At 47.0% G+C, this 27,463-nt stretch overlaps 2 protein-coding genes and 1 long non-coding RNA gene across 8 annotated transcripts; 2 read left to right on the forward strand and 1 right to left on the reverse strand.

The window, feature by feature from the left end:
* XAF1 (XIAP associated factor 1) lies at window positions 1-19,504 on the forward strand. 5 transcript variants are annotated; one of them, XM_004455537.4, is made up of 8 exons: window positions 1-86; window positions 2,040-2,175; window positions 2,750-2,806; window positions 3,171-3,366; window positions 4,425-4,510; window positions 17,131-17,448; window positions 19,117-19,189; window positions 19,357-19,504. In XM_004455537.4, the coding sequence occupies exons 1-7, from the start codon at window positions 55-57 to the stop codon at window positions 19,171-19,173; spliced, it is 882 nt and encodes a 293-aa protein (XP_004455594.2). In that variant the 5' UTR covers window positions 1-54; the 3' UTR covers window positions 19,174-19,189; window positions 19,357-19,504. The 5 variants fall into 5 exon arrangements, with proteins under 5 accessions (XP_004455594.2, XP_004455595.2, XP_058139725.1 ...); XM_004455538.5 differs by having other exon boundaries at window positions 17,191-17,448; XM_071210382.1 differs by having other exon boundaries at window positions 44-86; window positions 2,030-2,175.
* LOC131275006 (uncharacterized) lies at window positions 16,580-22,119 on the reverse strand. The gene is made up of 3 exons (XR_009182361.2): window positions 21,675-22,119; window positions 20,575-20,771; window positions 16,580-19,476 (listed from the first exon to the last, which is right to left on the reverse strand). It is a non-coding gene; the product is annotated as an uncharacterized lncRNA (long non-coding RNA).
* On the forward strand, window positions 20,400-27,135 carry FBXO39 (F-box protein 39). 2 transcript variants are annotated; one of them, XM_071210381.1, is made up of 4 exons: window positions 20,400-20,459; window positions 23,053-24,150; window positions 25,123-25,299; window positions 25,625-27,135. In XM_071210381.1, exons 2-4 carry the CDS (start codon window positions 23,125-23,127, stop codon window positions 25,751-25,753), a joined length of 1,332 nt encoding a protein of 443 aa, XP_071066482.1. In that variant the 5' UTR covers window positions 20,400-20,459; window positions 23,053-23,124; the 3' UTR covers window positions 25,754-27,135. The 2 variants fall into 2 exon arrangements, with proteins under 2 accessions (XP_071066482.1, XP_004455597.1); XM_004455540.4 differs by lacking the exon at window positions 20,400-20,459 and adding an exon at window positions 20,629-20,871.
* The last annotated feature ends 328 nt before the right edge of the window (window positions 27,136-27,463 follow it).

Here is a 27,463-nt window from a genome sequence, read left to right on the forward strand (position 1 = left end):
AGTTTTGTTTCTTCTGCAAAGGAAACGAAACTAAAACACTCGAGAGGCCAGAGCATGGAGGAGGACATCTCTGAGTGCAGGAACTGGTAAGACGGCACTTTAACCTCCTGCTGCCACCCCTGGCCGCCGGGAGGCTGGCCCAGAGAGGGGCAGAGGTGAGGAGGCTGCTCCGGAAGTTAGGAGGCAAGGCTCCCTGCGTAAAAATGCCTGGACGGGAGGGGTGGGTGATGTGAGCTCCTAGGACAGGAGGGTTTCCACTCAGTAAATCTCTGGGTGAGGGGTGGGCACTATTACGTTATATGTTATTACATTATATCCGATATTTTAGACTTTTCTGGGACAGTCCTGAAGACAAATAGCCAAGCTCATTGTCCCAACTGGATTACTGATACTTGTCAGAACTTGGGTCCTAATTTGAGGCTCCGATAATATAGGCTCCACACCAACCGTTGAAAGAAAGGAACCCGTGGAGATTCTCCAGGTCCATTCCTGGCCCCACCTGAAGAGGGAGCCAGTGAGGGGTGGGGCAAGCACTGAACAGGGTCCCGGATCACAGCTCTAATTGAGGGGGCTGAAGAGCGAGCCCCCTCCAGAAGCTCCCCGCCTGTGGCAGGAACCACGGCGGGTCATTCCCAGAGAGCTTTACTCCAAGCAGACCCGCCGGCTCCCTGGTCTGTGAACAGGCCCAGGCAGCTCAGGAGGAAGAGCTGAGGGGACAGGGCAGGGAGAGCGGATGGGGAAAGGGGCCCGGCCAGGTAAGAGGAAAGGACAGAGCCCGATGACAGCTGCCTGTGCAGCGCAGAGGCGAGAGGAGGGAGGCTGTGATGGCTCCTCTCTGGCCAGGTCCCACGTGCCAGGGGCTGGGGCCAGCCACGCTCACGGCCACCCAGGCTCACAGGGCTGCAGCCACTGAGTGTCCCCCAGCAAGTCTGTTGAAATGAAAGGAGACATTTCTTGGCTGTGAGAATTATTAGAGAAATGCCCTAATGGGGACTGGGAGGCTCAGAAGCCTTTTCTCATTGAGGTCTCCAAGAAGGAACTTGGGGCCTCTGTCCGGGTTGCCACAGGTGAGCCCACAGGCGTGGGGGTGCAAGGCCTCTTGGAGACATGGGAAGCTCTGTATTTGAAAAGTCAGCACTGCCTTTGCCGGCAGCGCGAGGGTGGCTGGGGAATTCCCACCTGACTATGGGTGCCAGCCCACAAGAAAAAATACCTGAAAGAACTTGATATTTGATATTTGATATTTCCTTTTAAAAAACAGCTTTATGGAGGTATAATGGACCTACAATTAGCTGCACATTTTTTAAAGTGTGTCATTTGACATCTCTTGATGTCTGAATGCAACTGCGAAACCATCACCACAAAGCAAGACAGTGAACAGCTCCATTCTGCCAGAAGTTTCCTCCCACCCCTTCGTCATCTCTCCCTCCTGCTCCTTCCCACCTGCTGCAGGCACTGTGGAGCGTCCTTACACTTATTTATGATTTTGCATTGTTCTGATTTTAGACCAACGTGGAGAAGGGTCAGGTGGCGTCATCATCAAAGTTTAAGTCCCCTAAGATCTTGTTGGGGAGCCATGTCCCCATATGACGTGTTCAAGCCCTAATCCCTGCTCCTGTGGCTGTAAGTCATTTGTAATAGAACCAAAGAGCCTATTGAGGTGAGACCAAATTGAATCAGGGTGGGACTGAACCCAACAACTGGATTTAAAAAGAGGGGATTGGACACGGAGGTGGACGGAAGACAGACAGGCACGTAATGGAGGCTGCAACTGAGTTCTGGGTCACAGGCAAGCCACCACCAGAACTCTATGGACTTCAGAAAAAGTGTGGTCTGTGGGTGCCTTGATTTGGGCCTTGCAGCCCCAAAGAACTGTGAGGTTATATGTATTCCTGTTGCTTAAATCAACTAGTCTGTGATATTTTGTTATAGCAGCCCTGGCAAACTAAGGCAGCTCTTGATCCAGCCCTGCATGGGAAGAATGGCTCCTTGTTTTATACATAAAATAAGCCTGTTTTTCTTCCCACATGAACCCCTAGCAAAAGAAGAGTGGCCTCTGCCCACTTAGCCCTCCACGAGGCCCACTGCTTGCGGTTCCTGGCCCTCTGCCCAGGATGTAAGGAGCCCATCCGAAAGGAGAAGATGGAGGAGCACCAGGAGAGAGAGCACCAGCAGGTGAGGAGCCGGAGCTGGAGCGAGGTGGCCAGGGGCAGGAGTCCAGTCCTGCCCGCCGCGCTCCCTGCAGCTGCGGTGGACAAGTCCTGTAGCCCCTCCAGCCTCAGGCCCCCGACTGTGACATGGAAACAGCAGTTCTGCCTTTCTCATGCTCAGCCAACTCTACCCCATTTTTCCATTTCCAATCCTTTCCCTATGGACTTACGGGTTTAGACAGGGCAAGGGGTCCCTGTCTCAGGAAAGGTTGAATGTTCTGTTGAGACTTGTGAAGAGCAGACACAGGCAAGAGGGACCCAAGAAGGTAGCCTGGCCCAGATGATTTCTCTTTACTGCTTTTTCATGTCAATTCCTCCCGGAGTCCTGTGTCTCCTTCCTGGAGATCCTCAAGCTCAGGAATCCATTTCAACTCACCTCATCCCACCAACACCTCTCAAGCACCAGGCTGGGTACTACAGGGAAACCGAGATAACCACCTGAGCCCTGCCCTCTAGGTCAAACCTAAGACGCCACGAGCCAAGGCAGGCATGGAGAAAGGCCATAGGTGCTGGTGGAACCCATGTTTCCTTGTGTTTAGGTTGGCTGTCCTATGTGTCAGCTGAGCGTACAGAAGTATCTGCTGGAGTTTCATGAGGTGAGAGTCGAATGCAATTTCTCCTTTACAGCCAAGCCGGAGAGGAGAGGGGGAGGGGTGGAGAGGCTAATAAGAAAGATTTCCATCTCTCCCTCTCTTCTCACCCAAGCAGGCTCTGAGAGCAATGGAGAGTTAGCCTACCACAGGCACGCAGGTCCCCACCCCCCAGATGCTGGGCAGAAGGGCCTGCCCTGGTCCATGAGTCCAAGAGAGCTCGTATTCCCTGAGGACCATCCCCGTCTCTGGACCTTCCCATCTGCTTTCTCTTATTGGCTTCGATTTCCTGGGGGGACAGGCTCATGTCCCTGACCTGCCTCCAGTCCAAGGGGCCAGTGATCATGCCCCTCCTGCCCGCCTCCCACAGGCCAATGAATGCCGTGAGCGCCCCGTCAAGTGTAAGTTCTGTGAGCTGGCCGTGCGCTTCAGCAAGCTGGGAGTCCACGAGGGCAACTGCGGCTGCCGGACAGAGCGCTGTACAAATTGCGACCAGTACTTCATGCTCCGAGAGCTGACCCACCACAAAGACGTCTGTCAGGGCAGACAGGCCGAGCTCGGGAGAGGTGAGGAGCACAGGCTGGGAAGGAAAAGGGAAGCTTCTGGGGCCAGAGCCTTCCTGGATGGGATGCAAGGAGAGTAAGCTCTCAAAAGGATGGATGGCAAGGGTATTTGTTGTGTCTCTCTCAAATTCACCTGGAGGGTGTGCTGGCTGTTTTAGTTCTAGACCCTGCGCTAGAGTGGCCTTCTTGTATGTCTGCTGTGGACTTCAAATGGCGGGTCCAGAGAGACCAAGAGGCCAGTGGGCGGGGGCCTGGGAGCCACACAGATGAGCACATAGGCAAGGGGAAGCCCTAGGAAATGGGAGGCTCTCTCTGATCTCCTCCAGCACAATCCTAGCCTGGAAGAGATCTTCCTGCCCACCTGCAGCCTTTTACAGACACGAAATTGATGCACAGAATGGAGTAGGGATCTGCTAGAGACAGAAATAAGACTGGACACTCAAGTTTCCCAACACCAAATCTGGAGATTTTTCCCACCATTGGCAACGGACAGAAGAAAACTTGCTGCAGCCCCTGGTTCTGCTTGTTGGCTCCCTGGTACCATTTCATGTCCACTTGACCCAATTACCTCTTTATGAGGGTGTGTTCACCAAGGCCACAAGCCATCAGTGGCACAGATAGTCTGTTGACTTCACTAGTTGTCTTGGTCACATAGTAGAGTGTAGAGAGAGTCTTGGACAGTAAATCTCTCCTATTAAACAATACTAGCTAAGGTCAACATGGCAAATGAAAAACTGGAAAGCATGAGATCTATGTAGGTTTCCCTCATTCCAGAATGACTGGCCTTCAAGGTGTACAATTAACAAAGATGGCTGCAAGGGCCACCTGTTTTGACTTGGAAATGGGTGGGATGGATGAGCAGTCAGATGGGATGGAGCTGGCACCTGTGGTTAAGGCTTCCTTCATCTCCTTAGGAACAAGTCCTCCTCCAGGAAAAAGTGTCTTCATCAGGGCTGAGTGCTGACCTGAGCACACATCTATAGCCATAAAGAAAATTACGTGGGTGCTTTGACCAAGGGTTGCCCGTGGTCATTCGCGGTGGTATTTCTGTGCTTATTCAGGAAAGAAAATTTCAGTTCCTGCAAGGAAAATCCATTTTCATTCTTGCAACCAAAGGATTCCAGGAAATAAGGATTTCCACCATGTGGTGAGTAGCATTTAGTAATTGTTAATGGTTCCAATCACTAATCCAGATTCCAGAGAGTGTGATATGAAAGGCAGATTCTGGGCCCAATTTTACATAGCACAGATATTAGAGGTTCTCATATTTCTTTTTGCCTTGTTCAAAAAAGCGATCTTTCATGAACTGCTTTAGGCTAATTCAGAATACATTTTTCATAATTCAGTATATGTAATTCATCATATATTTTTCACCTGTGCCCAGCCCTTTAAAGAGCCTCCCTGACCAGTTATCCTTGATCGCTTCTCACCATCTCCAACCTCTAGGGCCTGGATATTGCATTTTGATCCTCAATAGAACCTGCCTATTATTGTTTCTGTCCCATATGGGAGTCTTCTCTTCTAGGAGATTGCGAGTTCCTTGGTAAAACTGAATGACTTTCTCCATCTTACCACCATAAAGCTGATATCAGGGCTGGGTACAAAACGGGGACTCTGTGGAGGTGCAATGATATATGATTGAGTGGTTGATTGATTGACTTTTCTTGGGAATACTGACGCCCTCTTCTCTCAATAGTCCTAAGCCCTAGGCATCTTTTAGGTTTAGGGAGTTACCTGTGCCCAGTAACTCCCCTCTTTTGCACAAGATGGAGCATTTTTCCTCTGGGGAAGCATACCAAGGTTTCTCTCCAAAGGAACTTATCACCTCATCATTGGGCAGAGAACTATTTATCCTTTCTTTCCCCTTCAATTCATAGAACTATAGAAGAGCAGAACTAAAGAGACCTTAAGGATGATCTAGCTCCTTGCCAGTTTTTTTGTTGTTGTTGTTATTTTTTTGTTTTGTTTTTAGGAGGTACTGGGGAATGAACCCAGGACCTCACACATGGGAAGCAGGCATACAACCACTGAGCTACAGCTACTTCCCGGTGAAAGCCAACTTTTTCATTTGTTTGTCTATTTTTTGTTTTTAGGAAGTACCAGGAATTGAACCCAGGACCTCGTATATGTTTATATGTGGTAAAATACGTACAAACATAAAATGTACCATTGGTGACAGTACATTCACAATGTTGTACAAACATCACCACTATCTAGGTACATAACCTTTTCATCACCCCAGAAGGAAGCCCCATACCCATTAAGTAGTCTCCCCTATATCCCCTTCCCCACCCACCCCCACTGGCAACCACTAATCTGCATTCTATCTCTAAGGATTTACCTCTGGATATTTCATGTAGATGGAATCATCTAATATGTGACTGGCTTCTTTCACTGAGTATAATGCTTTCAAGGTTCATCCATGTTGTAGTATGTGTCAGTACTACATTCCTTTTTATGGCAAAATAATATTCCATTGTATGAACATACAGCATTTTGTTTATGGTCCATTAGCTGAAGGACAGATAGCTTTGTTTCACCCTGCAGTTGCTTGCTTTTTCTTTTCCCTGAAAGTTCTAACCCATGCTATTTTTTAAAAATATTTTTATAACAGAGGTCATGCACATGTAAAACAATCATACACAGGTGTAGAATTTCCATACAACACCCCTTCACCAGCACACCACACCATGGTGGAACATTTATTAGATTTTGAGATATATCATCAGACTATTACCATCAACTATGGTCCATAGCATACATTTGGCACTTTTTCCATATACCTCCATTACCAACACAGTACATCTTTGGCATTGATCCAAAAATATTATAGTATTGCTGTTAATCACAGTCTATAGGTCACACCAATTGTAGTTTTCCCATGCTTCTCTCCATTCCCACCACCCTACAATAGTGTTGTACATCTGCTCTAGCTCACAGAAGGATACTTGCATCTTTACCCTCAACCACAATTCTCATTCACCTCTGGGTTCACTGTGTTATTCAGTCCCTAGATTATTTTTTAGCTTTCTTTCAGTTAACATTTACTTCCCCAGACTACCCTTTTCAGTCACAGTCTCATTTATAAACCAGCTGCTACTCACTATAATGTGTTGCCATCAACTCTACCCATTTCCCCACTTTTATAGTCAAGTTAATTAGAACTTCTACATACATTAAGCATCAGTAGTTCTTCTCAGCCCTCCTCTTATCTCTTAATAACCTATACTCTAGGTTTTAACTCCATGTGCTTATTCTTTGTATTTAGTTCATATTAATGAGACATGCAATATTTGTCCTTTTGTGTCTGGCTTACTTCGCTAGGTATAATGTCTTCAAGATTCATCCATGTCATCATATGTGTCCCAATTTCATTTCTTCTTACTGCAGCATAGTATTCCATAGTATGTATATACCACATTTTGTTTATCCAATCATTGGTTGATGGACACTTGGGTGTTTCCATCTTTCGGCAATTGTGAATAACGCAGCTATTATGAACATCGGTGTGCAGATATCTGTACATGTCATAGTTTTTAGTTCTGGATATATTCCTACTAGAGGAATTGCTAGATCATATGGCAGTTCTATATTAAGCTTCCTGAGGAACCACCAAACTGTCTTCCACGGAGAATGAACCATTTTACAATCCCACCAACAGTGAAGAGGTGTTCCCATTTCTCTACATCCTCTCCAATACTTACTGTTGTCTCTTTTTTTAATAATGGCCATTCTATGTAGTGTTAGATGATATCTCATAGTTGTTTTGATTTTCTTTTCCCTAATAGCTAGTGATATGGAACATTTTTTAGCCATTTGTATTTCTCTTTGGAGAAATGTCTATTTAAATCTTTTGCCCATTTTTAAATTGGATTGCTTGCTCTTTTGTTGTTGAGTTATATGATCTCTTTACATAGAATGGAAATCAAACCCTTATTGGATTTGTGGTTTCCAAAGATTTTCTCCCACTGAGTGGGCTGTCTTGTAAACTTCTTGATGAAATCCTTTGAATCACAGAAGTGCTTAAGTTTGAGAAGGCCCCATTTATCCATGTTTTATTTCATTGCTCGTGCTTACAGTGTAAAGTTTAAGATTCCACCACCTACCACCAGGTCTTGAAGATGTTTTCCTACATTTTCTTCTAGGAGCTTTATGGTACTTGCTTTTATATTTAGGTCTTTGATCCATTTTGAGTTAATTTTTGGATAAGGTTTTAGATAGAAATCTTCTTTCTTTCTTTTGGCTATGGATATCCAGTTCGCCCAGCATCATTTGTTGAATAGACTATTCTTTCACAATTGGGTGGGTTTGACAGGTTTGTCAAAAATCACTTGGCCATAGATGTGAGAGTCTGTTTCTGAACCTCAATTCGGTTCCATTGGTCTATGTGTCTATCCTTATGCCAATACCATGCTGTTTTTGCCACTGTAGCTAGGTAATATGATTTAAAGTCTGGAAGTGAGAATCCTCCAACTTCACTTTTCCTTTCTAAGATGCTTCTGGTTATTCAGGGCCTCTTACCCTTCCAGATAAATTTGATAATTGTGTTTTCCATTTGTTTAAAAATGCTGGTGGAATTTTTATTGGGATTGCATTGAATCTATATATCAATTTGGGTAGAATTAACATCTTAATTATATTTAGTCTTCCAATCCACGGGCATAGAATGTTCTTTCAATCATTTAGGTCTTTTTTTATTTCTTTTAGCAATGCGTTATAGTTTTCTGAATGTAAGTGCTTTACTTCCTTGGTTAAATTTATTCCTAAATATTTTATTCCTTTAGTTGCTATTGTAAACGGAATTTTTCTTTCTGACTTCCTCCTCAGATTGCGCATTACTAGTATAAAGAAACACCACTGATTTTTGCATATTGATCTTGTATCCTGACACTCTTCTGAAATAGTTTATTAGCTCTAGCAGCTTTGTTGTAGACTTTTTGGGACTTTCTAGATATACAATCATATCATCTGTGAATAGTGAAAGTTTTACTTCTTCCTTTCTGATTTGGATAACTTTTATTTGTTTTTCTTGCCTGATTGCTTTAGCTTTACCTCTATCACTATATTGAACAACTGGTGACAATGGGCGTGCTTGTCTTGTCCCTGATCTCATCGGGAAAGCTTTCAGTCTTTCACCATTGAACATAATGTTAGCTGTGGGTTTTTCATATGACCTTTATCATGTTGAGAAAGTTTTCTTCAATTCCTATCTTTTGTAGTATTTTTATCAAGAAAACATGCTGTATTTTGTCAAATGCCTTTTTTGTGTCAATCCATAAAATCGTGTGCTTTGTCTTCTTTGATTCATTAATGTAGTTTATTATGCTGAACCATCCTTGCTTGCCTGGTGTAAAACCCACTTGATCACGATGAATAATTCTTTTAATGTGTTTTGGATTTGATTAGCATGTATTTTATTAAGGATTTTTGCATCTATTCACTAGAGAAATGGGTCTGTAATTTTCTTTTTTTTTTTTGTAATATCTTTATCTGGCTTTGGTATTAGAGTGATATTGGCTTCATAGAATGAGTTTGGTAGCGTTCATTCTTGTTCAATTTTTTGGAAGAGCTTGAGTAAGTTTGGTATTAAATCTTCTTTGAATGCTTGGTAGAACTCACCTGTGAAATCATCTAGTCCTGGGCTTTTCCTTTTGGGGAGCTGTTTGATGACTGGTTCAATCTCTTGTGATTGGTTTGTTGAGGCCTTCTATTTCTTGTAGAGTCAGTGTAGGTTGTTTGTATGTTTCTAAGAATTTTTCCATTTAGTCTGTATTGTCTAGTTTTTTGTCACGAAGTTGTTCATAGCAGCCTCTTATGATCTCTCTTATTTCTGTGAGGTCAATAGTAATATTCCCATTTTCATTTTTTATTTCATTTATTTGCATCTTCTCTCTTTTTTTCTCAGTCAGTCTAGCTAAGGATTTGGCAATTTTATTAATCTTTTTGAAGAACCAACTTCTGGTTTTGTTAATTCTATTGCTTTTTGTTCTCAATTTCATTTATTTCTGCTCTGATCTTTGTCATTTCATTCCTTCTGCTTGCTTTGGCATTAGTTTGCTGTTCTTTTTCTAGTTCCTCCAGCTGTGTAGTTAGGTCATTGATTTTAGCTCTCTCTTCTTTTTTAATGTAAGTAGTGAGGGCTATAAATTTGCCTCTCGACACTGCCTTTGCTGCATCCATAGGTTCTGATATGTTGTATTCTTATTGTCATTCGTCTCAAGATATTTATTGATTTCTCTGGAAATTTTTTCTTTGACCCACTGATTATTTAAGAGTGTGTTGTTTAATCTCCATATATATGTGAATTTTCCCTTTTTCTGCCACTTGTTGATTTCCAACTTTATTCCATTATGATCAGAGAAAGTGCTTTGTATAATTTTTATTTTGTTGAATTTATTGAGATCTGCTTTGTGACCCAACATATGATCTATCCTGGAGAAAGATCCATGAGCACTTGAAAAGAATGTATATCTTGCTGTTTTTGGGTGCGAAGTTCTGTATACATCCATTAGGTTTAGTCCATTTATCATATTATTCAAGCTCTTTTTTCTTTTTCTTTTTTTTTTTAAAGATTTATTTATTTAATCCCCTCTCCCTCCCCTGGTTGTCTGTTCTTGGTGTCTATTTGCTGCGTCTTGTTTCTTTGTCCGCTTCTGTTGTTGTCAGTGGCACGGGAAGTGTGGGTGGCGCCATTCCTGGGCAGGCTGCTCTTTCTTTTCACGCTGGGCAGCTTTCCTCACAGGCGCACTCCTTGCGCTTGGGGCTCCCCCACGCGGGGGACACCCCTGCGTGGCACGGCACTCCTTGCGAGCATCAGCGCTGCGCATGGCCAGCTCCACACGGGTCAAGGAGGCCTGGGGTTTGAACTGCGGACCTCCCATATGGTAGACGGACGCCCTAACCACTGGGCCAAAGTCCGTTTCCTCTTTTTTCTTTATTGATCCTTTGCCCAGATGTTCTGTCCAATGCTGAGAGTGCTGTATTGACATCTCCAACTATTATTGTAGAGATGTCTATCTCTCACTTCAGTTTTGCCAGTGTTTGCCTCATGGTTATGTGCATTATATTTATGATTGTTATTTCTTCCTGGTGAATCATCCCTTTTATTAATATGTAATGTCCCTTTTTTTCTCTAATAACAGTTTTGTTTCTAAGTCTATATCATTTGATAAAAGTATAGCTACCCTAGGTTTTTTGTTTTGTTTTGTTTTTTGTTTTTGGTTACTGCATGCATGGAATATCTTTTTCCAACCTTTCGCTTTTAATCTATTGTTATCCTTGGGTCTAAGGTGAATCTCTTGCAGACAGCATATAGATGGCTCATGTTTTCTTATCCATTCCACCAGCCTGTGTCTTTTGATTGGGGAGTTTAATCCATGAACAGTCATTGTTATTACTGTAAAGGCAGTTCTTATTTCATCCATTTTGATGTTTGTGTTTTGTCTGTTGTTTTATTTTTGACACTTTTGGTTACTGTTACTGATACAGTCATCATTTCTAGACTCTCTTCCAGGCCTCTCTCCCATCTTTTCTTTTCAGGCTGTAACATTCCTTTTAGTATTTCCTGCAAAGCTGGTCTTTTTGTTATAACTCTCTCAGTTCCTGTTTATCTGTGAATATTCTAATCTCACCCTCATTTTTGAAAGATAATCTTCCAGATATAAAATTCTTGGCTGGCAGTTTTTCTCTTGTAGCATCTTAATATATCAGACCACTGCCTTCTTGCTTCCATGATTTCTGATGAGAAATCAGCACTTAATCTTATTGGGTTTCCCTTATATATTATGCATTCTCTTGCTGCTCTCAGAATTCCCTGTCTTTGGCATTTGACATTCTGATTAGTTTGTGTCTCAAAGTTGGTCTATTCAGATTTATTTGGATGGGAGTATGTTGTGCTTCTTGGACACAGGTATCCATGTCCTTCAATAGGGTTGGGAAATTTTCCACCATTATTTCTTCAAATATTCCTTCTTCCCCTTTTCCCTTCTCTTCTTCTTCTGGGACACCCATGACATGTATATTTGCATGTTTCTTACCATCATTTAGTTCCCTGAGACCCTGTTCAATTTTTTCATTCTCCTCTTCATCTGTTCTTTTGAATGTTCACTTTTGGAGGCCATGTCTTTGAGCTCACCAATCCTTCCTTCTGCTTCCTCAAATCTACTGTTATATGCCTCCAATGTATTTTTATTTCCTTTATTGCAACTTTCATTCCCATAAAATCTGCTCTTTTTCTAGGTATGCTTTCAAATTCTTCTCTGTGCTTCCCCAGTGTCTTCTTAATATCCTTAATCTCTTTAGCCACCTCATTGAATTTATTAAGGAGATTTGTTTAAACATCTATGATTAGTTGTTTCAACTCCTTTATGTCATCTGCAGGCTTATCTTGTTCCTTTAACTGGGCCATATCTTCCTGTTTCTTGGTATAGATTGTAATTTTTTGTGGGTGTTTTTGCATCTGGCTTGCAAAAGTCAGATGTATTTATTCTGAGTGCAGTTTCTCCCTTTAGCTCAGGGCTTTCTTGTCTTTTCTCTTGTTTGTTGTGTAGTAGGAGTTGAGGATACAGTTGGTGCTATAAGCTATGGAGGCTGAAGCTGTCCATGTTGCTCTAGGAATTAATGAAACTTCTCCCACTTTTCTTCCCTGCCAGGGGTAGGGACAGAGCTGCAGCTGTGTATAATCCAAGTTGGGCAGGACAAGACTATCTGTAGTTGACTGGACAGAATGATGAAGCTTCATACGTCTTCCTCCCCTACCTTGGGTGGGGATGGAGCTATAGTTGTGGGCAGCAAGCTGTGCTGTGTGGGTCCAAAATGACCACAGTTGCCCAGGTAAACTGATGTAGCACCAGAACCCCTCCCTGCCAGGGGTAAGAATGGACCCTCTGGAGTACCCAACAATCCAATCCATGTGGGCCAGATATGCCTGCAGTTGCCCTGAGAGGCTGAGGGAGTACTGTCACTTCTGCCCTGTAGGGGTAGGAATGGAACCACCAACACCTAACAGTTCAGTTCCTATAGGCTGAAAGTACCCACCGTTACCTGAAGAGGCTGAGGAAGCACCAGTCACCTCCTATTCTATTAGGGCATGGGATTGGATCCACAGGCACCCAACAGTTCAGTCCCTATAAGCTGAAATTACCCACCATTGTCCAGAGATGTTATGGAGACACCAGACCACTCCTATCCTATTGGGGTTGGGGGTGAATCCATAGGCATCTAACAGTCCAGCCCAAGCAGGCCATTGCCTGGAAAGGCTGTGGAAACACCAGCCCCCTCCTTTCCTATTGGGGAGTGAGGGTGGATCCACAAGTACCCACCAGTCAGGCTGTGTGGGCCAAAAGCATCTGCACTTACCCAGAGAGGCTGGGAAAACACAGTCCTTCTCTTGTCCTATTGGGGATGGGGTGGAGCCACAGGTGCCCAAAAGTCGGGTTTGCGTAGGCCAAAAGCACCTGAAGTTGTGCCCTGAGAGGCTGAGGGAACACCAGTCCCCTCCTATCCTATGGGGGGAGAGAGGTGGAGATGGCCTCGACAGCCTTCAACAAACCAGTTCATGTGGGCTAAAAACTCCTGCCATTTCCCAGAGAGGCCAAGGACACCCAGCACCTCTCCTATCCTATTGGGGTGTGGGCATGCAGCCCCAGGTGTCCGACTATTCAGTCTGTGCCAGCAGAGAGCATCTGCAGTTGCCTGGAGAGCCTGATGCAGGTCCCACCAGCTTCCTTTCTTCTGGAGGTGGAGCTAGAGCCTAGGCTAGGGTTACTTCTGATCTTGGTGGAAAGAGGCCAGTCCTTAACTTCCTTGGATTTTCTTTCAGCCCGGCTTCCCCTCATGCCGGGAGTGGAGTCAAATGGCAGCTACCGGACTCTTTCCCACTTGGACAGGCTCAAATCCTAAGTGTTTCTAGAATTATACTTTAGCTAGCTGAGGCAACTAATCAGTTGCTAAGGTCAGTGGACAACTGTCTCTTCCTCCACCGTTTATGGGAAATGAAGCTTCTAACTTCAGCCACAAAATAGCTCCTGGGTGGCTTATGCCACTTGAGTAGGAGGAGCACCAGCCTCTGTGGCATGGTTTGCAGTTTCCCAGATTGGTGGTGCAGGTCCCCCCAGCTTCCTCCCTGCTGGAGGTAGGGCTGGGGTTTAGGCTAGAGCTGCAATCTGATCTGGGTAGAAAGAAGCCAGTCCCTACCAGCACTGGGATTTTCAATCAGCCCCGCTTCCCCTCATGCCTGGGGCAGAGTCAAAATGGCGGTTACTGGCCTCCTTCTGACCTGGACAGGCTCAAAGCTGAGCTGTTCTAGGATTATACTTTAGCACCGAATTTACCAATCAGGAGCTGAAGTCAGTGCCACACCGTGTCTTCCTCCCCCGTTTTTTGGGAAATGGAGTTTCCAACTCAAGCCTCGGAATAGCTCCTGAGGCAGTTTGTGCCATGGGCACCAACCTCCGCAGCGTGAGGGCTCTACTCAGGAATTCTCTCTGCAGATGGGCAGTCTCCTCCTCCCATACTTTCAAGGATGTTGCAGGATGCTCTTCTGGTCTCCTGGGTCCCCCAAACAGGTGCTTTGGGTAGCTCTGGGTGACTACTAACTGCCCTGTAGCTTGAGCAGACTCCAGGAGCCCCCTACTCTGCCACCATCTTGGCTGCCCCCACCCCCCAGCTGCTTGCTTTTTGACATGCGTCACATGGGGGCTGGTTAGAATTACAGAATCTCAGGCCCTCACCCTAGGATTGCTAGATCAGAATATATAATTTTGTAAGATCCCCAGGTGTTTCGAGTTTCAGAAGCGCTGCCTAGTCCAATGATTCTCAGCTTTTAGCAGTACATGGAAATCACCTACATATTTTTTTCTTAATACTGATGTCTGGGTCCCACCCCCCAAAAAAGTCTTCTGATTTAATTACTCTGGAGTAGCATCTGGGCACCTTTTTTGAAAAAAGAAAGAACAAGAAAAATAGTTTATTTCTGCCTTACAGAAACTGTCAGTGCACAGATGTGTTGAATTCATCTATTTGTCCAAAGCAACAGACTCCTAGTGTGGGCCCAGAAATCATTTCCTTGCTGAGCTCTGAAGCTCGGCCCCCCAGAAGGCTGATTGCAGGGTTACTCCCAGGTCAAGCCACAGACTATGAGTGGAGGTCTTAAACCTCATCCCAGGACTTCCCTGGGATGGAATAAAGAGTACAGAAAGGGGGTAGAGGACACAAAAGACAAAGCCTAGCTCCCCACCCAGCCAAGGGCTCACAATGCCTGAGGAACCCAGGGCTGGAGGTTGGGCTGCAGAAAGGGAACATTCCTGGGAGGTCCCAAGTTCTGGGCGTGTGTCTGTCTGTGTGTCTGGTCTGTGTGGGAGGGAAGGCGCCCACCACAGCTTTCATTCTCATCTTCTGCTACTCTCCCTTGCCTTTGTGTGTTCTGTTCATCTCGCCATTCCTGACCCAGCCAGCCCCTACCGCTGAGTATCTGTACTCCTGCTGATCCTCTCCTGGCTTTTCTTCCCCGGGAGGGTCCTGGGCAGGCGAATGGGGGAGACAGAAGGGATAGGGTGGCCAGACAGAGGTCCACAACCCTTCAAACAAGCCTAAAATCAACTCACAAACAAGGACCCAACCCACTTCCAGCCCCACTCCTTTCTTCCTCCAGACAATGGTCCAGCCATCCTCCACTCTATCCTCTTCCTCCATAGCCTGGGAGTCTGGACCAGAGGGTTCAGGCTGGGCGCAGACCTGCTAGCTCCCTATCATTCGTAGCGGTGACCTCCATCTCCTCCACACTGTCCGCATCATCATCATCCTCATCAGTCTCTCTAGTTGTCCTAAGTGCAGTGGCTGAGACCCTGCACTTTCCCTCAGAGCAGCCCCATCACCCCCTGGAAGTGGTGGAACGTGGTCTGCAGCTGCTGGCTCACCCACGGCAGATGCCCATCTTCCTCACCTGTATCCAACGCGATGGTCACAAGCTCCCCGGGGAAGTCCTCCACTCACCTAGCTCCAAGCCAGCATTGCTAACGACGTACCCCTCCCCTGCACCCCCAGCCACTAGGCCTTCTCCTGGCTGTGCATGCCCCCCAAGCCATTTTCCACGGATCTGCAACGCCATCACCAGGTTGTGGACCCTGGGCATCTTTTTTAAAAAGTTTTTATTTGAAATAATTTCAGGCATAGACAAAAGTTGCATAATTAATATAAATAATCCCTATATGGTATTCACCCAGAGTCCCCAAATGTTGCCACATTTGCCTTATCTTTCTTCCTACCCACCATCTCTCTCACCCGTTACATACACGTGTATGTGTGTTTGTGTGGGTATGTATATACGTATAATTTTTCCTGAATTATTTGGGACTAAGTTGTAGATATGTGGACATCTATTTTTCAAAAAGCCTCCTAGAAAGTTCTAATGTACAGCCACGGTGAAGAACCACTGATTCAGTCAAATGCCTTGTTTCCCAGACTGAGAATGAAGCCCAAAGAAGGGAAGCAACTTTCCCTTCAGGAGGCAAGATGAAAACTCAAGACTCCTGACTCTAAAAGAGATGCCACTCTGAAGCTCTATGTAGAATATTCATTTATCTATATTTAAATTTATGTTGTCTAATTCTTACTTTAAAAGTCTCAAACTTATGGAAAAGTTGCAAGCACAGTGGAATCAGTTGAGAAATATCCTGAGCTAGTATCCCTTTGAATCCTGCCTCTCTCACTTTCTCCCAATTCTCCCTCTGGGCCATATTGAATATATATACTTGGACTTCTCATTCCAGCCTTTTCTCTTAATCTTCCACATTTTCTATCTCTTTATTTCTCTCTCCTCTATTTTGGGCAATGCCCTCAAATCTACCTTCAAGTTTGTTCATTCTTTCTTTGGCCAAATCTAATCTGCTTCTTTAACTTTTCCACTAAGGTTTTAATTCCATGTCTGTTTCTCTTGTTTTCCACTCCTTTCCAGACCTTTGATCATTTTAAGTTATTTTGGAGTCTCTGTCCTATACTTCCAATATCTGAACTTCCCGGAGGCTAACCCTGCTATTGGTTTTGTCTGTGATTCTCACTCAAGGTGAATTGCTCCTTTGTGTGTTTATAATTTTGGACTGTGAGTTCCTATCCAATGAGCCTATTTGGGAGACTCCTTTGTGGTCTGGGTTGAAGTTATGTCCCTGCAGTGGGATTGTGCGATTGCTTCTGCCACACATCCCAATTTTTATCTTAAATCCTCAGCTTGGGGATTCCCAGACCATGAGGCTAGGTGTAAGTTCAAATCCCAAACACAAGATCAGCATGGACCTGCGATCTTGACTCTTCGGGGGTGTGAATTCTTCTTCCTCACACTCAAATTCCAAGTCAGGATAAAAAGCTTCCCTGCCACTTTCCTTTTCCAATTAACTGATTGTTTTCTCTAAGCCACCACAGTTTAGTCTTCAAGAGTCCAAGCGTTATGCAAGGGAAGGGGGGATCTCGGTGCCAGTTCCCTTCCTTGCAGGGATGGGGCTTTTCTCTCATCCAAGCCCTTAGCTACAAGGTTGACCCCACATCCCTTCCCGTAACCACTACGTCAGCTGATGTACCGGACAGGTCAGACCTTCATTTCTGGAAATGAAGAAAGGTGTTTTCCTTTCTTGCAAAGTTAGTTATGTACCTAAATGAAGATTTGCTAAATTTTAACCAGTGTTTCTAGTGGAAAGTTTTCCAGCTATCTAGCCCACTGTAGTGTCAGGCTGTTAAGGCGAAAGTCATTTTAAAAAATTTGATGTATTACAATTGCAGCATGAATATTGTCAAAAAATCTCAGAGACAGAAATTTCTCCTCCAACCCTTCCATTCCAGCCTGCTGACGATCAGACTTCCAAGACAGAGAAAGTTGTTCGTCCAAAGACAAAATATACAAACAGATTTCCGCTTCTTTCTGAAAATTCAACAAAACAAGAGCCAAGAGTCAAAAGCAAAGCCCTGCGTCTTCCTCGGAGGCCTGAGCTCACATCCTGGAGCACCTTTCCTCAAGGAGACGAGGCAGCCTACGACGTTCTGAGGAGGTGTTCTCAGTGCGGCATCCTCCTTCCCCTGCCAACCCTAAACCGGCATCAGGTACCAGCCTCTGTTCTCTCCTGACCAGGCTGAGGCCCTTCTGGAGAATGGCTTAAAGAAATCCAGGACCTGAAGAATGTCAGCCAACCTTGCAGCCGAAGGGCCTTCTCCTCTCCCCACACTCCGTGAGCCCAGAGGGCTCAGGCACCCACTCAGAGCTCCCGCCACCTGGTTTATTTGACCCCACATCTCCCATAGACTGGGCCCCCTTTGAAAGTAGAGCCAGATCTTTCCTGTCTGTATCACCAGATTCCAGCCCAGGGACTGACACAAAGTGCTTCAAAACTGTTGAGTAAATGAACAGTGGTTCGGTCAAGGTCCTAAGTCAGCTGGTGGCTTGGTCAGAACTTTTGCCTCAAGTAGATCAAAGTGTACGTTTCCCTCTATACCAATATCCTGATTTTTACCTACTGGATTATTGTCTAGTAATAGGAAAAATTAACCTTGGAGGTAGTTAACCATTATGTGCCCATCACAATGCTACGTGCTTTACAAATAGTTAATCCTCATTATAAGCAATAGACAGGGATTTTACCCCATCTTACAGATGAGGAAACTGGACAAAAAGGTGGAGTAGCTTCCTCAGGGTTACACAATCAGAAAGCGGCAGAATCCAGCCTAGAATCCACATGCATATAGTCTCAAGGTGTGTACTCTTAAATTCTAGGCTGAATGCCACTCATTAATTTCTTTTTCATATTTTTTGATGTGTTGCAAAATACAAAAGTGCTAGATTTTGTTGTAAAATGACATATCACACATACAAAGAAGTATAAAAGCAAAGCTAATCACCCCTTACCCCACCTCCCCAGTCCACGCACAGAGATGCCAGTTTCAATGGCCTGACAGGTGGCCTTTGACCGCGTTGTATCTGCTCATGCAAACCTAAATAAGCACAGACAAGGATATGAACGGGTTCTTACTCTCCAAATATTGTACTGTACTCATTATTCTGCTACTTGCCTTATATGATTGCTCTTCTTATAAAAATGTAGGTATAAATCTTTTTTTTCTAACTTCTTTATGCATCTGTACATGCACGTATGCATATAATTTTACAAACATGGGCTAATTTGGGACTCTCTGGAGATGGGATTTTTCCTTGCCCCACAATTTGATGTTTCCTTCCATACTTTTCCCCATCCTTAAAAAAAAAAACTTCAGATAAACATTTTAGCATAAGTATGTGCATGCAATTATTGTTTATCGGAAATTCAAATTTAACTGGGCATCCTGTGTTTTATCTGGCAACCCTATTATATAACCACATACAAAGAGACACACTTGGAGTCCTGCTTATACACACTTCTATGCCAATTATAACTCAGCAATACCCAAGCTCAAGGAAATCCCTCCAGATCAAATAATATGGCTCACATCCTTTTTTTTTCATACTGGTTAAGAGTCCACAGTGTGGGCGTTCTCTGCTCTGTCCCTTCATCGCCCCCTGCTGACGACAGGCCTCTCTTAAACCTTGTTCCTAGTGTCAGGGAGCCCCTTCCTGGCTGCGTGGGCTCCACGCCTTTTCCAGGCCATCTCAGCCCAATCTGGGGGTGCCTATAGCTCTAGGCAGTGGGATGGGGTAGTGGGCAGCACACCCAGAGAAATTCCAGGAACTATCACTACCCACTTTAAGTGCAGCAACCGTTTTAATATCCTTTTCCTTAGGAGAAATGCTGGAGGTTAGCTTCATCCAGAGGGAAACAAGTGAGAAATTCCAGCTAAATCTGGAAAAGAAAAGGTACTACTGATTTCAAAGCGTTCGTTTTCGTTTTTTTAACACTGGTTTTCCTGCTTATTTTCTATGATAGTCTTTACTTGTGAAAAAGAGATGGGTTTTATTTGTTGGGTTTCTTTCTTGTAAAACGAAAAGGCTTGGATTTTAACTCTTGTCCTTCTTTTGAACAGAGGCGTTAGTTTGCCCAGGGGCTACAGATAAGCCCGCCTAAAAACAAAAGCCAAAGCGTCTCCAGTTCTTCCAGATCCGGGCCCTGGAGGTGAGACATTTTGGAGAAGCCAGCTTTGCCCCTGAAAAATAAAAAAAACCTCCATGAAAGTCTCTCTTCACCTTTCTTTGGATTCCTTACTGGATTGGAGGGCTGGGGGCAAGGGAGGGCAGGGGGAGGCAGTGCGCGGGGAAGTGGGGGGAAGCGGGGAGCAGCAGAAAAGAATTGAAAGAAGGAAAGAGAAATGAGCCTGGGGTGGTGAACCAGGGCCAGGGGAAAGGCAAAAGGGGCACCTTCGAAGACTTCTGCGCAGGGAGAGTCCCTGGGAGAAGCCCAGAGATGCAACCTACCCGCCGGCAAACAGTACCCCCCTACCTTTCTGCCTGGGCTTTGGGGAGACCCCTTAGGGCACCAGCCCTTGGCACATAAGGGAAGGTCCAAGGAAGGTGGGTGGGTTAGATGCACCCACTCTCCAGAGACTGGGAATGTGCGCCGTTCTCAAGCTTTGGCGTGTTCCCTAAGTCAGGTTTGCTTAAGGCTGGTCTTTGGGGGCCTTGTCTGAGCAGGCGGGAGTGGAGCCCCCCGCCAGAGCGCGCAGCAGCAGGGTTCCGAAGGAGGAGCGCGCGGCCGGGCTCCCGGGAAGCCGCAGGGTCCCGGGAGGCGCAGGAAAGGCAACGGACTGACCAGGCCCGAGCCCGGGCCCGCTGAACATCTCCCTTGCCGGGAAGGGGCAGGGGCCCGTCCTCACCCCGAGGCCGCCGAGCCCGCCGCCTCGCAGCCCCCCGCCGGGGCGCCAGCCTGGCCTTCTGCGCGCACTGTCAGCTGATTTGACAACTTCAGGCTTGGGCCCCTAGGGCCGGTGGCGGTGAGCAGAGCCCCGCAGGTGGCGGCGCGTCATAAAGGCGGCCCGGTGCCCGGCCTGGAGCCTCCGCGAGGGCAGGACGTGGACCCCCCGCCCTCGCGGAGTTGGCGTCCGAGCAGCAGCGGCGCTGGCGGAGCAGGCGGGCGCGCTCGCCGTCCCTGCAGCCCGAGCGGGGCGCAACCCGAGCCGGGCGCCGCGAGCCGGTAACTGGCGGGCGCGGGCAACCGGGGCAGGGGGCGGGCCCGGGGGGCTCAGACCCGGGTGGCCACGGATTCGCAGAGGCCGGCGCGGGGAGGTGGGGCTGCCCTCCGCACAGACCTCGGGGAGGCTTCCGTCCCTCACTGGCAGCTGTGCCATCTGCCGGACCGAGTTCGGGAGTCACGCTGGGTTCGAAATCCCACCTCCCCAGTTTCGACGTGCTCTCGCTGGGGAGCTGAACCTTCCACCTCTGTGTCCTCATTTGCAAAATGGGTGCATTCTTAGCCTCCTTGCAGAAGGGTTCTGGCGCCAACCTACTAAAGACAGGGAAGACCGATGGCATTTACTACGTGTCAGGCATTGTCCTGCTGCTTTCCATATATCTGCTCATTCAATCCTCTCGACACTAGGAGAAAGGTATTACTATTACCTCTATTTTACAGATGTGGGACTTGCCCAAGGTCACACAATTAGCAACTGAGGGGCAGGATTCAACCCCCTAAGCAACACTGCCTCTCCCTGGTGGGAAGGTCTGGGGAGTCTCTAGAATGCCAGATCACAGTAGGGCTACTTGCAACAACTTTCCCAGCCCACAGAAGACATTATCCCAACTCCACCCTACAGATTTGCCCATCGGACCATCTGACCTTCACTGAGGGCAAAGAGTTTGGTTTAGCTCTTGAACTGGTTTGGTTTTTCTTGAGCACATTTTGGGTACCTAGCTCCCTGAAAGTTTCCCTGTGTTTGAAGAGACAGCCCTATGTATTCATTGTAAATGCTTATGTACCTGCTCAAAAGAAGAATGAGGCTGCTCCTGGCCTCAAGGAGTTTGCAGGTCCCATGGGAGAGAAAGGCATAGGCACAGGTTTTGCAAAGGGATGGACACTGCCCAGAGGGGACAGAGAAAGGAGAACGGGGAGGAGAAAGGCAGGGTTCTCTGCAGCCCCTAGAAGCAGCAGTGAGAGGTACACCGAACACCATGAATCAGCCTTACAAGCATGAAAGTACATGTTTGGCAATCACACACAACCAAAAAGATGCTCACAGGCACACTGGTATAGATACCTGTGATGGGGGCAATGGAGTGGGATATACGGGTAAAGAAAACCCGAGAGGGGTCTGGCGCAGACAAATAATGTTAGTCCATCCTGGATCTAGAGGTATGATTAACTGGCCACTCTGCACCTGCAGCCCAAGAAGTGGGGATCGAAAAGAAATACCTGAGGGTCAGAAAGCCCAGAAACGAGCCTGGGCCCTGTTAGTCCCGCTGTGTGAAGCACAGGCAAGTCCCTTCTCCTCTCTTGGCGTCTGTCTCCATCTATAAAGCAATGAATTTGCAGGTCTCTTCCAGCCCATAGTGTTTGGTTTGGTTTGTTGTTTGTTTTTTGTTTGCTTACTTTTTGAGTCATGATAGACAATCTTGACCACTTGGCAAGGTAGCCAATAAAAGCTTTATGGAGAGGTGGGGCTGGAATCTTGAAGAATGGGAGGTTTTGGAGAGGCAGAGAAAAGGAGGGGTGATTTCAGGCAGGGGGTCTACTGAAAGCAATAAAAGTCATCCACGCTTAAGCAGGTGCTGTAGAGCCTGACTTGATGGCTTAGTGTCAGATAGGCCTCAGCCCAGCTCCCCTGGGCCTCCCAGCTGGCCCAAGTCAGAAGCCAGCCAGTCCTCCCTTGCTCTGCCTTCACCAAGGACCAAGTCACGCCTCTCAGGAACCCCCAAGCCCTTCCGTCCCAGTCCTTACACCTGGACCCTTGCAGCCACTCATGCGCCACTCCTTCCTCCCCCAAAGCCTGACCACATCGCTTCCAGACACACAGCCCTGCAGCCTTCCGGGGCTCTCCATGACCTTGGCTGGGCCTCCCCACCCTTGTCCTGCCTCTGTGTCATTTGGATGTAAACACAACCATCAGCGATGTATCTTACAACACACAGTGATTGTCACCAGGGAAGGGGCAAGCCAGGTCAAAATTCCAAGACCTCAGGGTGAGGGGAAGTTGGAGTCAGTGTCTCTAGGTAGAATCTTCAGGGGCCTCTTGGTCCAGCACCTGCTCACTTCCCCACCTCCAGTTTCATCACTACCCACACCCCATCCCTTACAAGTTAAGCTCTAGCTGTCCAAACCATTTGAATGCCCCCAAATATGACTACATCAGGTGAATCCATAAATCTGTGACTTTGCACATATTGTTTCCCTGCCTGAAGTGCATCAGTTCCTCCTCCACTGCCGCTAGGCCACCGTGGTCTGCCTTGCCAATCCTACGCACCCTTCAAAACCCAGCGCAGATGTCACCTCCTCTGAGAAGCCCTCTGTACTTTCTCCTTACCCAGACAGAATTAACCAAGCCCAGTTGTGCTACCCCTGTGCCAGGAATACTCCTATACCTTTCACTTCTCTCACCATGTTGTCTTTGAGTACTGGTCGTTTCCCCTGATAGAATGAAGTCCTTTAAAGTGTGGACTGTATTGTGAATTTATTGTTGAGCCACCTGTCCCTGGCACAGTACCTGATCCACCTAGGACCATGACGAAAGCTTGTTCAAATGTACTTCATTTTTGTTTGACAGGTAATGGCTCTTCCTTTTTACCCCCCACAGTGATTGCTTTTCTTTCCTCATTTTTGGAAGCCCTGCCCACCACACAATTGCACAGTACATCCAGGTGCCCTGATGGACGAAGAAAGTGAACTGATCCAACCTCAAGACCAGAGCTGCTGGGCCACTCTGCCCGATGTGTGCCTGCGTCGTGTTTTCTGGTGGCTGGGAGACAGGGACAGGTCCAGGGCAGCGCTCGTCTGCAAAAAGTGGAACCAGATGATGTACTCGGCGGACCTCTGGCGGTACAGGACCATCACTTTCAGCGGGAGACCCTCCAGGGTGCACGCGTCTGAATTCGAGTCAGCTCTTTGGTACGTAAAGAAATTTGGTCGTTATCTGGAGCACCTGGAGATCAAATTCCTGAATCCTTACAACGCCATGTTGACCAGGAAGTTCCAGGTCACCATGCGAGGCCTCCTGTCGTGCCTGGGCAAGACGAACACCCGCCTGAAAGCGCTTTCCATCCAGCACCTGGAACTGGACCGCCTGGTCTGGAGGACCAGCATCAGGAGCTCGTTCATCAAGAGCTTGAGCTTCTTCTTAAAGAAGATGGGCAAACACCTGCATTACCTCAACCTGAAAGGCGCCCGGCTGACCGTGGAGCAAGGCTGCCACGTTCTCAACACCCTGAGCCACCTACGCAGCGAGAGCATGGTCTCAGAGCTCAACCTCGAGGACTACTTCAGCCATCACCTCGCCGTCTACAGCAGCCCCCAGTTCAACAAGACCATGGCCACCTTCCGCAGCCTGGGCGCCCTGACCCTCAACTACAACTGCATCTCCGACGAGCTGCTGGAGAACCTGTGCGAGAACAATGCCAGTACCCTCCGCACCATGAACATCAAGTGCCACATCCACGACCCCCACGGGCAGGTCATCTGGGGCATGTCGTGGGCCAATCTGACCAGGCAGGCCACTAGCCTGAAGGTGAACTTCTTCTTTGAGCGGGTCTTGAAGTACGAGCGCCTGGCCCGGATCCTCTTGCAGGAGATCCCGGTCAGGAGCATCAGTCTGAGAAGCTGCTATTTCAGTGACCCGGACTGGTCCATGAGGCCCACGCTGATGGACCTCCTGCCCATTTTCCGGCACACTCTGCAGGTGGGTATGACGTGAGGGCAGGGAGGCTGGCTCCCCCGGAGGGAAGCCCACCGCTGCCTGCTCTCGGCTGGGCTTGCTCAAACCCGCTCATGCCCAGTGCCTCTTGGACTCAAATGTAGGTTCCGGGGAATGTCGCCAAACCATGTCTCTCTGCACCCCCGAAGGCCACAGCAGGCTACAAAAGCTGCTGCTCATTCCCTACACGTGGAACACAATACATTTTCTTTTTTTGGCTGTCAGCCAAGAAAAATTCCTCTGTCCCGGGTTCAGAGCTTTGAGGTAAGAAGATGCCTCTACAGGTGAGAAGTAGGCAGCCTCCTCCGGCCTTCCCACCAGGTCACAACAGCGAGCGGGAGGCAGTGTGGCAACTCTGGTCTGCTTTAGGCATGGGACCTGACTGGTTACAGCAGTCCCTGCTCACTGGAAAGATAGACTGGAGAGAGCCAAGCAAAGCAAAAAGCCGTACTTGACTTAGGTCATGAGGGAGCTCAGCGCTCCTGGGCGGCTTTCTACCCTGGCAGCTTTCCCACCAATAAAATCAGGATACTTCTGTCCCTGCTGAGGACCGCACAGCAGGTTGTGATGATGGCTGTTAATAGGAATGAATGCCACAATTAACCACTGAGGCTACACCGTGCTAATAGCTCACTTTGATACCCTCCTCGCCCTGAGGTGGGCAGGGCAGGCATCAGTATCCTTTCGTGCTACAGAATTGGAGGTTTGACGATTTACCTGCAGTCACGCAGTAAGTCCACCTCAGGGCTGGGACCGGCATCCTGCTCAGTGGACTCCAAATTCCAAGTTTGCCAACTTGGATGAGTTTGCATTCGTTCTCCGATCTCTTCCTCTGAGAGGTACGCGCCAGGCGTCCCTTCTCTAAAGTCCCATGCAGGCCCAACCTGGGTAGTGGATGACCCCGGCCAGTCCCCGCATCTCGGCCCACACCCGTCTTCCCTTTTGGTGGTTTTCCAGAAATTAACTTTTGAATTCAACAACAACCACGAGTCGCTGGACGAGGAGCTGCACCTCCTCATCTTGTCCTGCAGGAAGTTGTTTTACTTCAAAATCTGGGCTTTCCTGGATGTTAAGTTTGTGGAGCGGATCCTCAAGAGTCAGGAGGAAGGGCAGTGTGCCCTGCGCACGCTCAAGGTAAGGAGCCCGGGCTGCTTCCATGGGGGCGGAGCAGGGGGTCCGGAGCCCAGGGCCGAGCCCGAGGGCAGCAGGCGGCCCGCCTGGCCTTCTGCTCTGGGACTCAGGTCAGAAGCAAAGCAGGGAAGAGTGGGCGCTTGGTTCACCTCAATCTGTCCACGGAAAACTAACACTTTCACAGAAGGGAATTTGGAGAACCCTGCTCAGTCGTTGACTTGGGCTTTTTCCAAATCTGCCAATAATAGTGCTTGGAGATCATTTGATTGTTTTCAGTGGCTGGATGATGTAGTTACTGTGTGTGTGTGTGTGTTCTCTATTGGCACAGGTGAGAATTTATACAAACAGATACGAGACAAATGAAGAGGACAGGATGCTGCGGGAGATTTACAGGAAGTACCGAAAGCTGATCGATTCAGAGCTTAACTATTTTGTCATCGCTTACCCCATGATGTAATGAGCATTCTCCAAAGGAAGAAAGCTAGGAGCACTTTGAACTCTAAAATCCAGTCGTGGCAGAACTACACTTGGGGCACTCCCAGCCCCCACCCCTTTTTCTTCTCTTTTTTCTCCTCCCTCGATTTTGCCACTTCCACATCAACACGAGTGCCCGCAAAGGCTGGCCTCTTGGTGATGTCAAGTCCCCAGGTGATTTTAAAGTGCTATCTTTACCAACCATCCAGGAGTGATTTCTCTTTTTGTAATTTGGTTTTGCTTTTTCATACCATCATGCAACCACAGAGCTAAAAACCTCAAGCTACTCAGACCAGTGTCTTACTCGGTTCCTACTAAGCTGTGCTCCTGAAAGTGTGTGGCAAGAGCCCTGGAGCTCACAGAGTCGGGTTTTCTACTTACTGATATTATCAATTCAGAAATGCTGTATTTCCTGGCCGCCCTTCGTGTCACAGCCTCCTGGCATTGACCTTGGCCCTGCCTGATCTCAGATGGATGGAAATCTGCTAGCACGTCCCTGCATGGAGCAGAGGAATCCCCACTTAGAAGGAGCCTTCACAAAGCTGCAACTTCCCCCCACGAAGAGGTAGCTCACACCCTAATTTATCCGCTTTGTGGACTCTGATCTTCTACATCTGCTTTTCTTGTGTCTCATTTATTTTTCCATCCTGGCAGCATCATGCCCAGTCTGCTGTGAACACTGAGTCCTCACGTGGGGCCAAGCCAGAGGTGCCCATTACCCTCGTAACTGTGAAGACGTTGGAATGTCATGGAAAAGGGTCCTATTGTAATGTTAGCTGAAAAAAGCAGCACACAAAACTGTATATTTAGTTAATATCAATTACGTAAAACACATATAAGGATTTTTTTTTAAGTCAAGAAGAGATACACCAAAAATGGTTATAGTAGTTATCTCTGAGTGATGGAATTATAGGCGGGTTTCTTTTCCTTTTTTGTACTATTCCATATTTCTCAACTTTTCTACAATAACCAGGTGTTATTTTTATAATCAGGGGGAAAAGTATTGCTTTTTAAAATAGGAAGCGATTATTCTTCTTGACCCCATGCCCTAGGTACGTATTGCTTCTGGTCTTTTGAGATCTTTGTCATGGAGTTGCATATAAGTTTTTCTTTCAATAGATAGATACTATCAAAATCCCAAAATAATTTTGACAAGTAACTTCTCAGATTTTGTCTTGCCTTCTGTATGCTGTATCCATGTTCATGCTTAGCTTTGCCAAGATTTATAACTGTTCAGTGCATTTCAATATTCAAAGCTCTTTCATTGGAGTGGGGGTAGCTCAGTGGTTGAGTGCCTGCTTCACATTTACGAGGTCCCAGGTTCAATCCCCAGTACCTCTAAAAATAAAGCTTTTTCATACTCACTCTCTCATCTGAATCTCCCTACCATGGTGTTTGGTAGATTTTTTCCCCCCACTTCAATAATGTTCAGAAAAAAATGGATGCTGGCCAGGAGAATTGGGGCTTGGCCCTTGGGACCTCCAAGTTCTGGTAGTACGCTGAAACTGGAAGAGCCCATGGGAGCAATGTAATGCCAGGTGGACCAGAGAGGAGGTGACCTGCCTAGAACTGGATTTAGGAAGTGCTGGAACTGGAAGTGAAATTCAACCCAGGTCCAGAGTTGCGCTCTGAATGACCATGTTTGCCTCCCAAACAAAAAGATTTGGAGTCAATTGTACTGTATCCCCAGTAA

Source organism: Dasypus novemcinctus, chromosome 21, assembly GCF_030445035.2.
Source record: "Dasypus novemcinctus isolate mDasNov1 chromosome 21, mDasNov1.1.hap2, whole genome shotgun sequence".
In the NCBI taxonomy this organism is placed as follows: Eukaryota; Metazoa; Chordata; class Mammalia; order Cingulata; family Dasypodidae; genus Dasypus; species Dasypus novemcinctus.

Bases quoted from the DNA above. Each gene is read 5' to 3' on its own strand.
- FBXO39 (XM_071210381.1), top strand. From the start codon at position 23,125: ATGGACGAAGAAAGTGAACTGATCCAACCTCAAGACCAGAGCTGCTGG. The intron at 24,151-25,122 runs GTGGGTATGACG...GTGGTTTTCCAG, and splicing joins TTTTCCGGCACACTCTGCAG to AAATTAACTTTTGAATTCAA. The intron at 25,300-25,624 runs GTAAGGAGCCCG...CTATTGGCACAG, and splicing joins GTGCCCTGCGCACGCTCAAG to GTGAGAATTTATACAAACAG.
- XAF1 (XM_004455537.4), top strand. From the start codon at position 55: ATGGAGGAGGACATCTCTGAGTGCAGGAACTG. The intron at 2,807-3,170 runs GTGAGAGTCGAA...CGCCTCCCACAG, and splicing joins ATCTGCTGGAGTTTCATGAG to GCCAATGAATGCCGTGAGCG. The intron at 3,367-4,424 runs GTGAGGAGCACA...GTGCTTATTCAG, and splicing joins ACAGGCCGAGCTCGGGAGAG to GAAAGAAAATTTCAGTTCCT.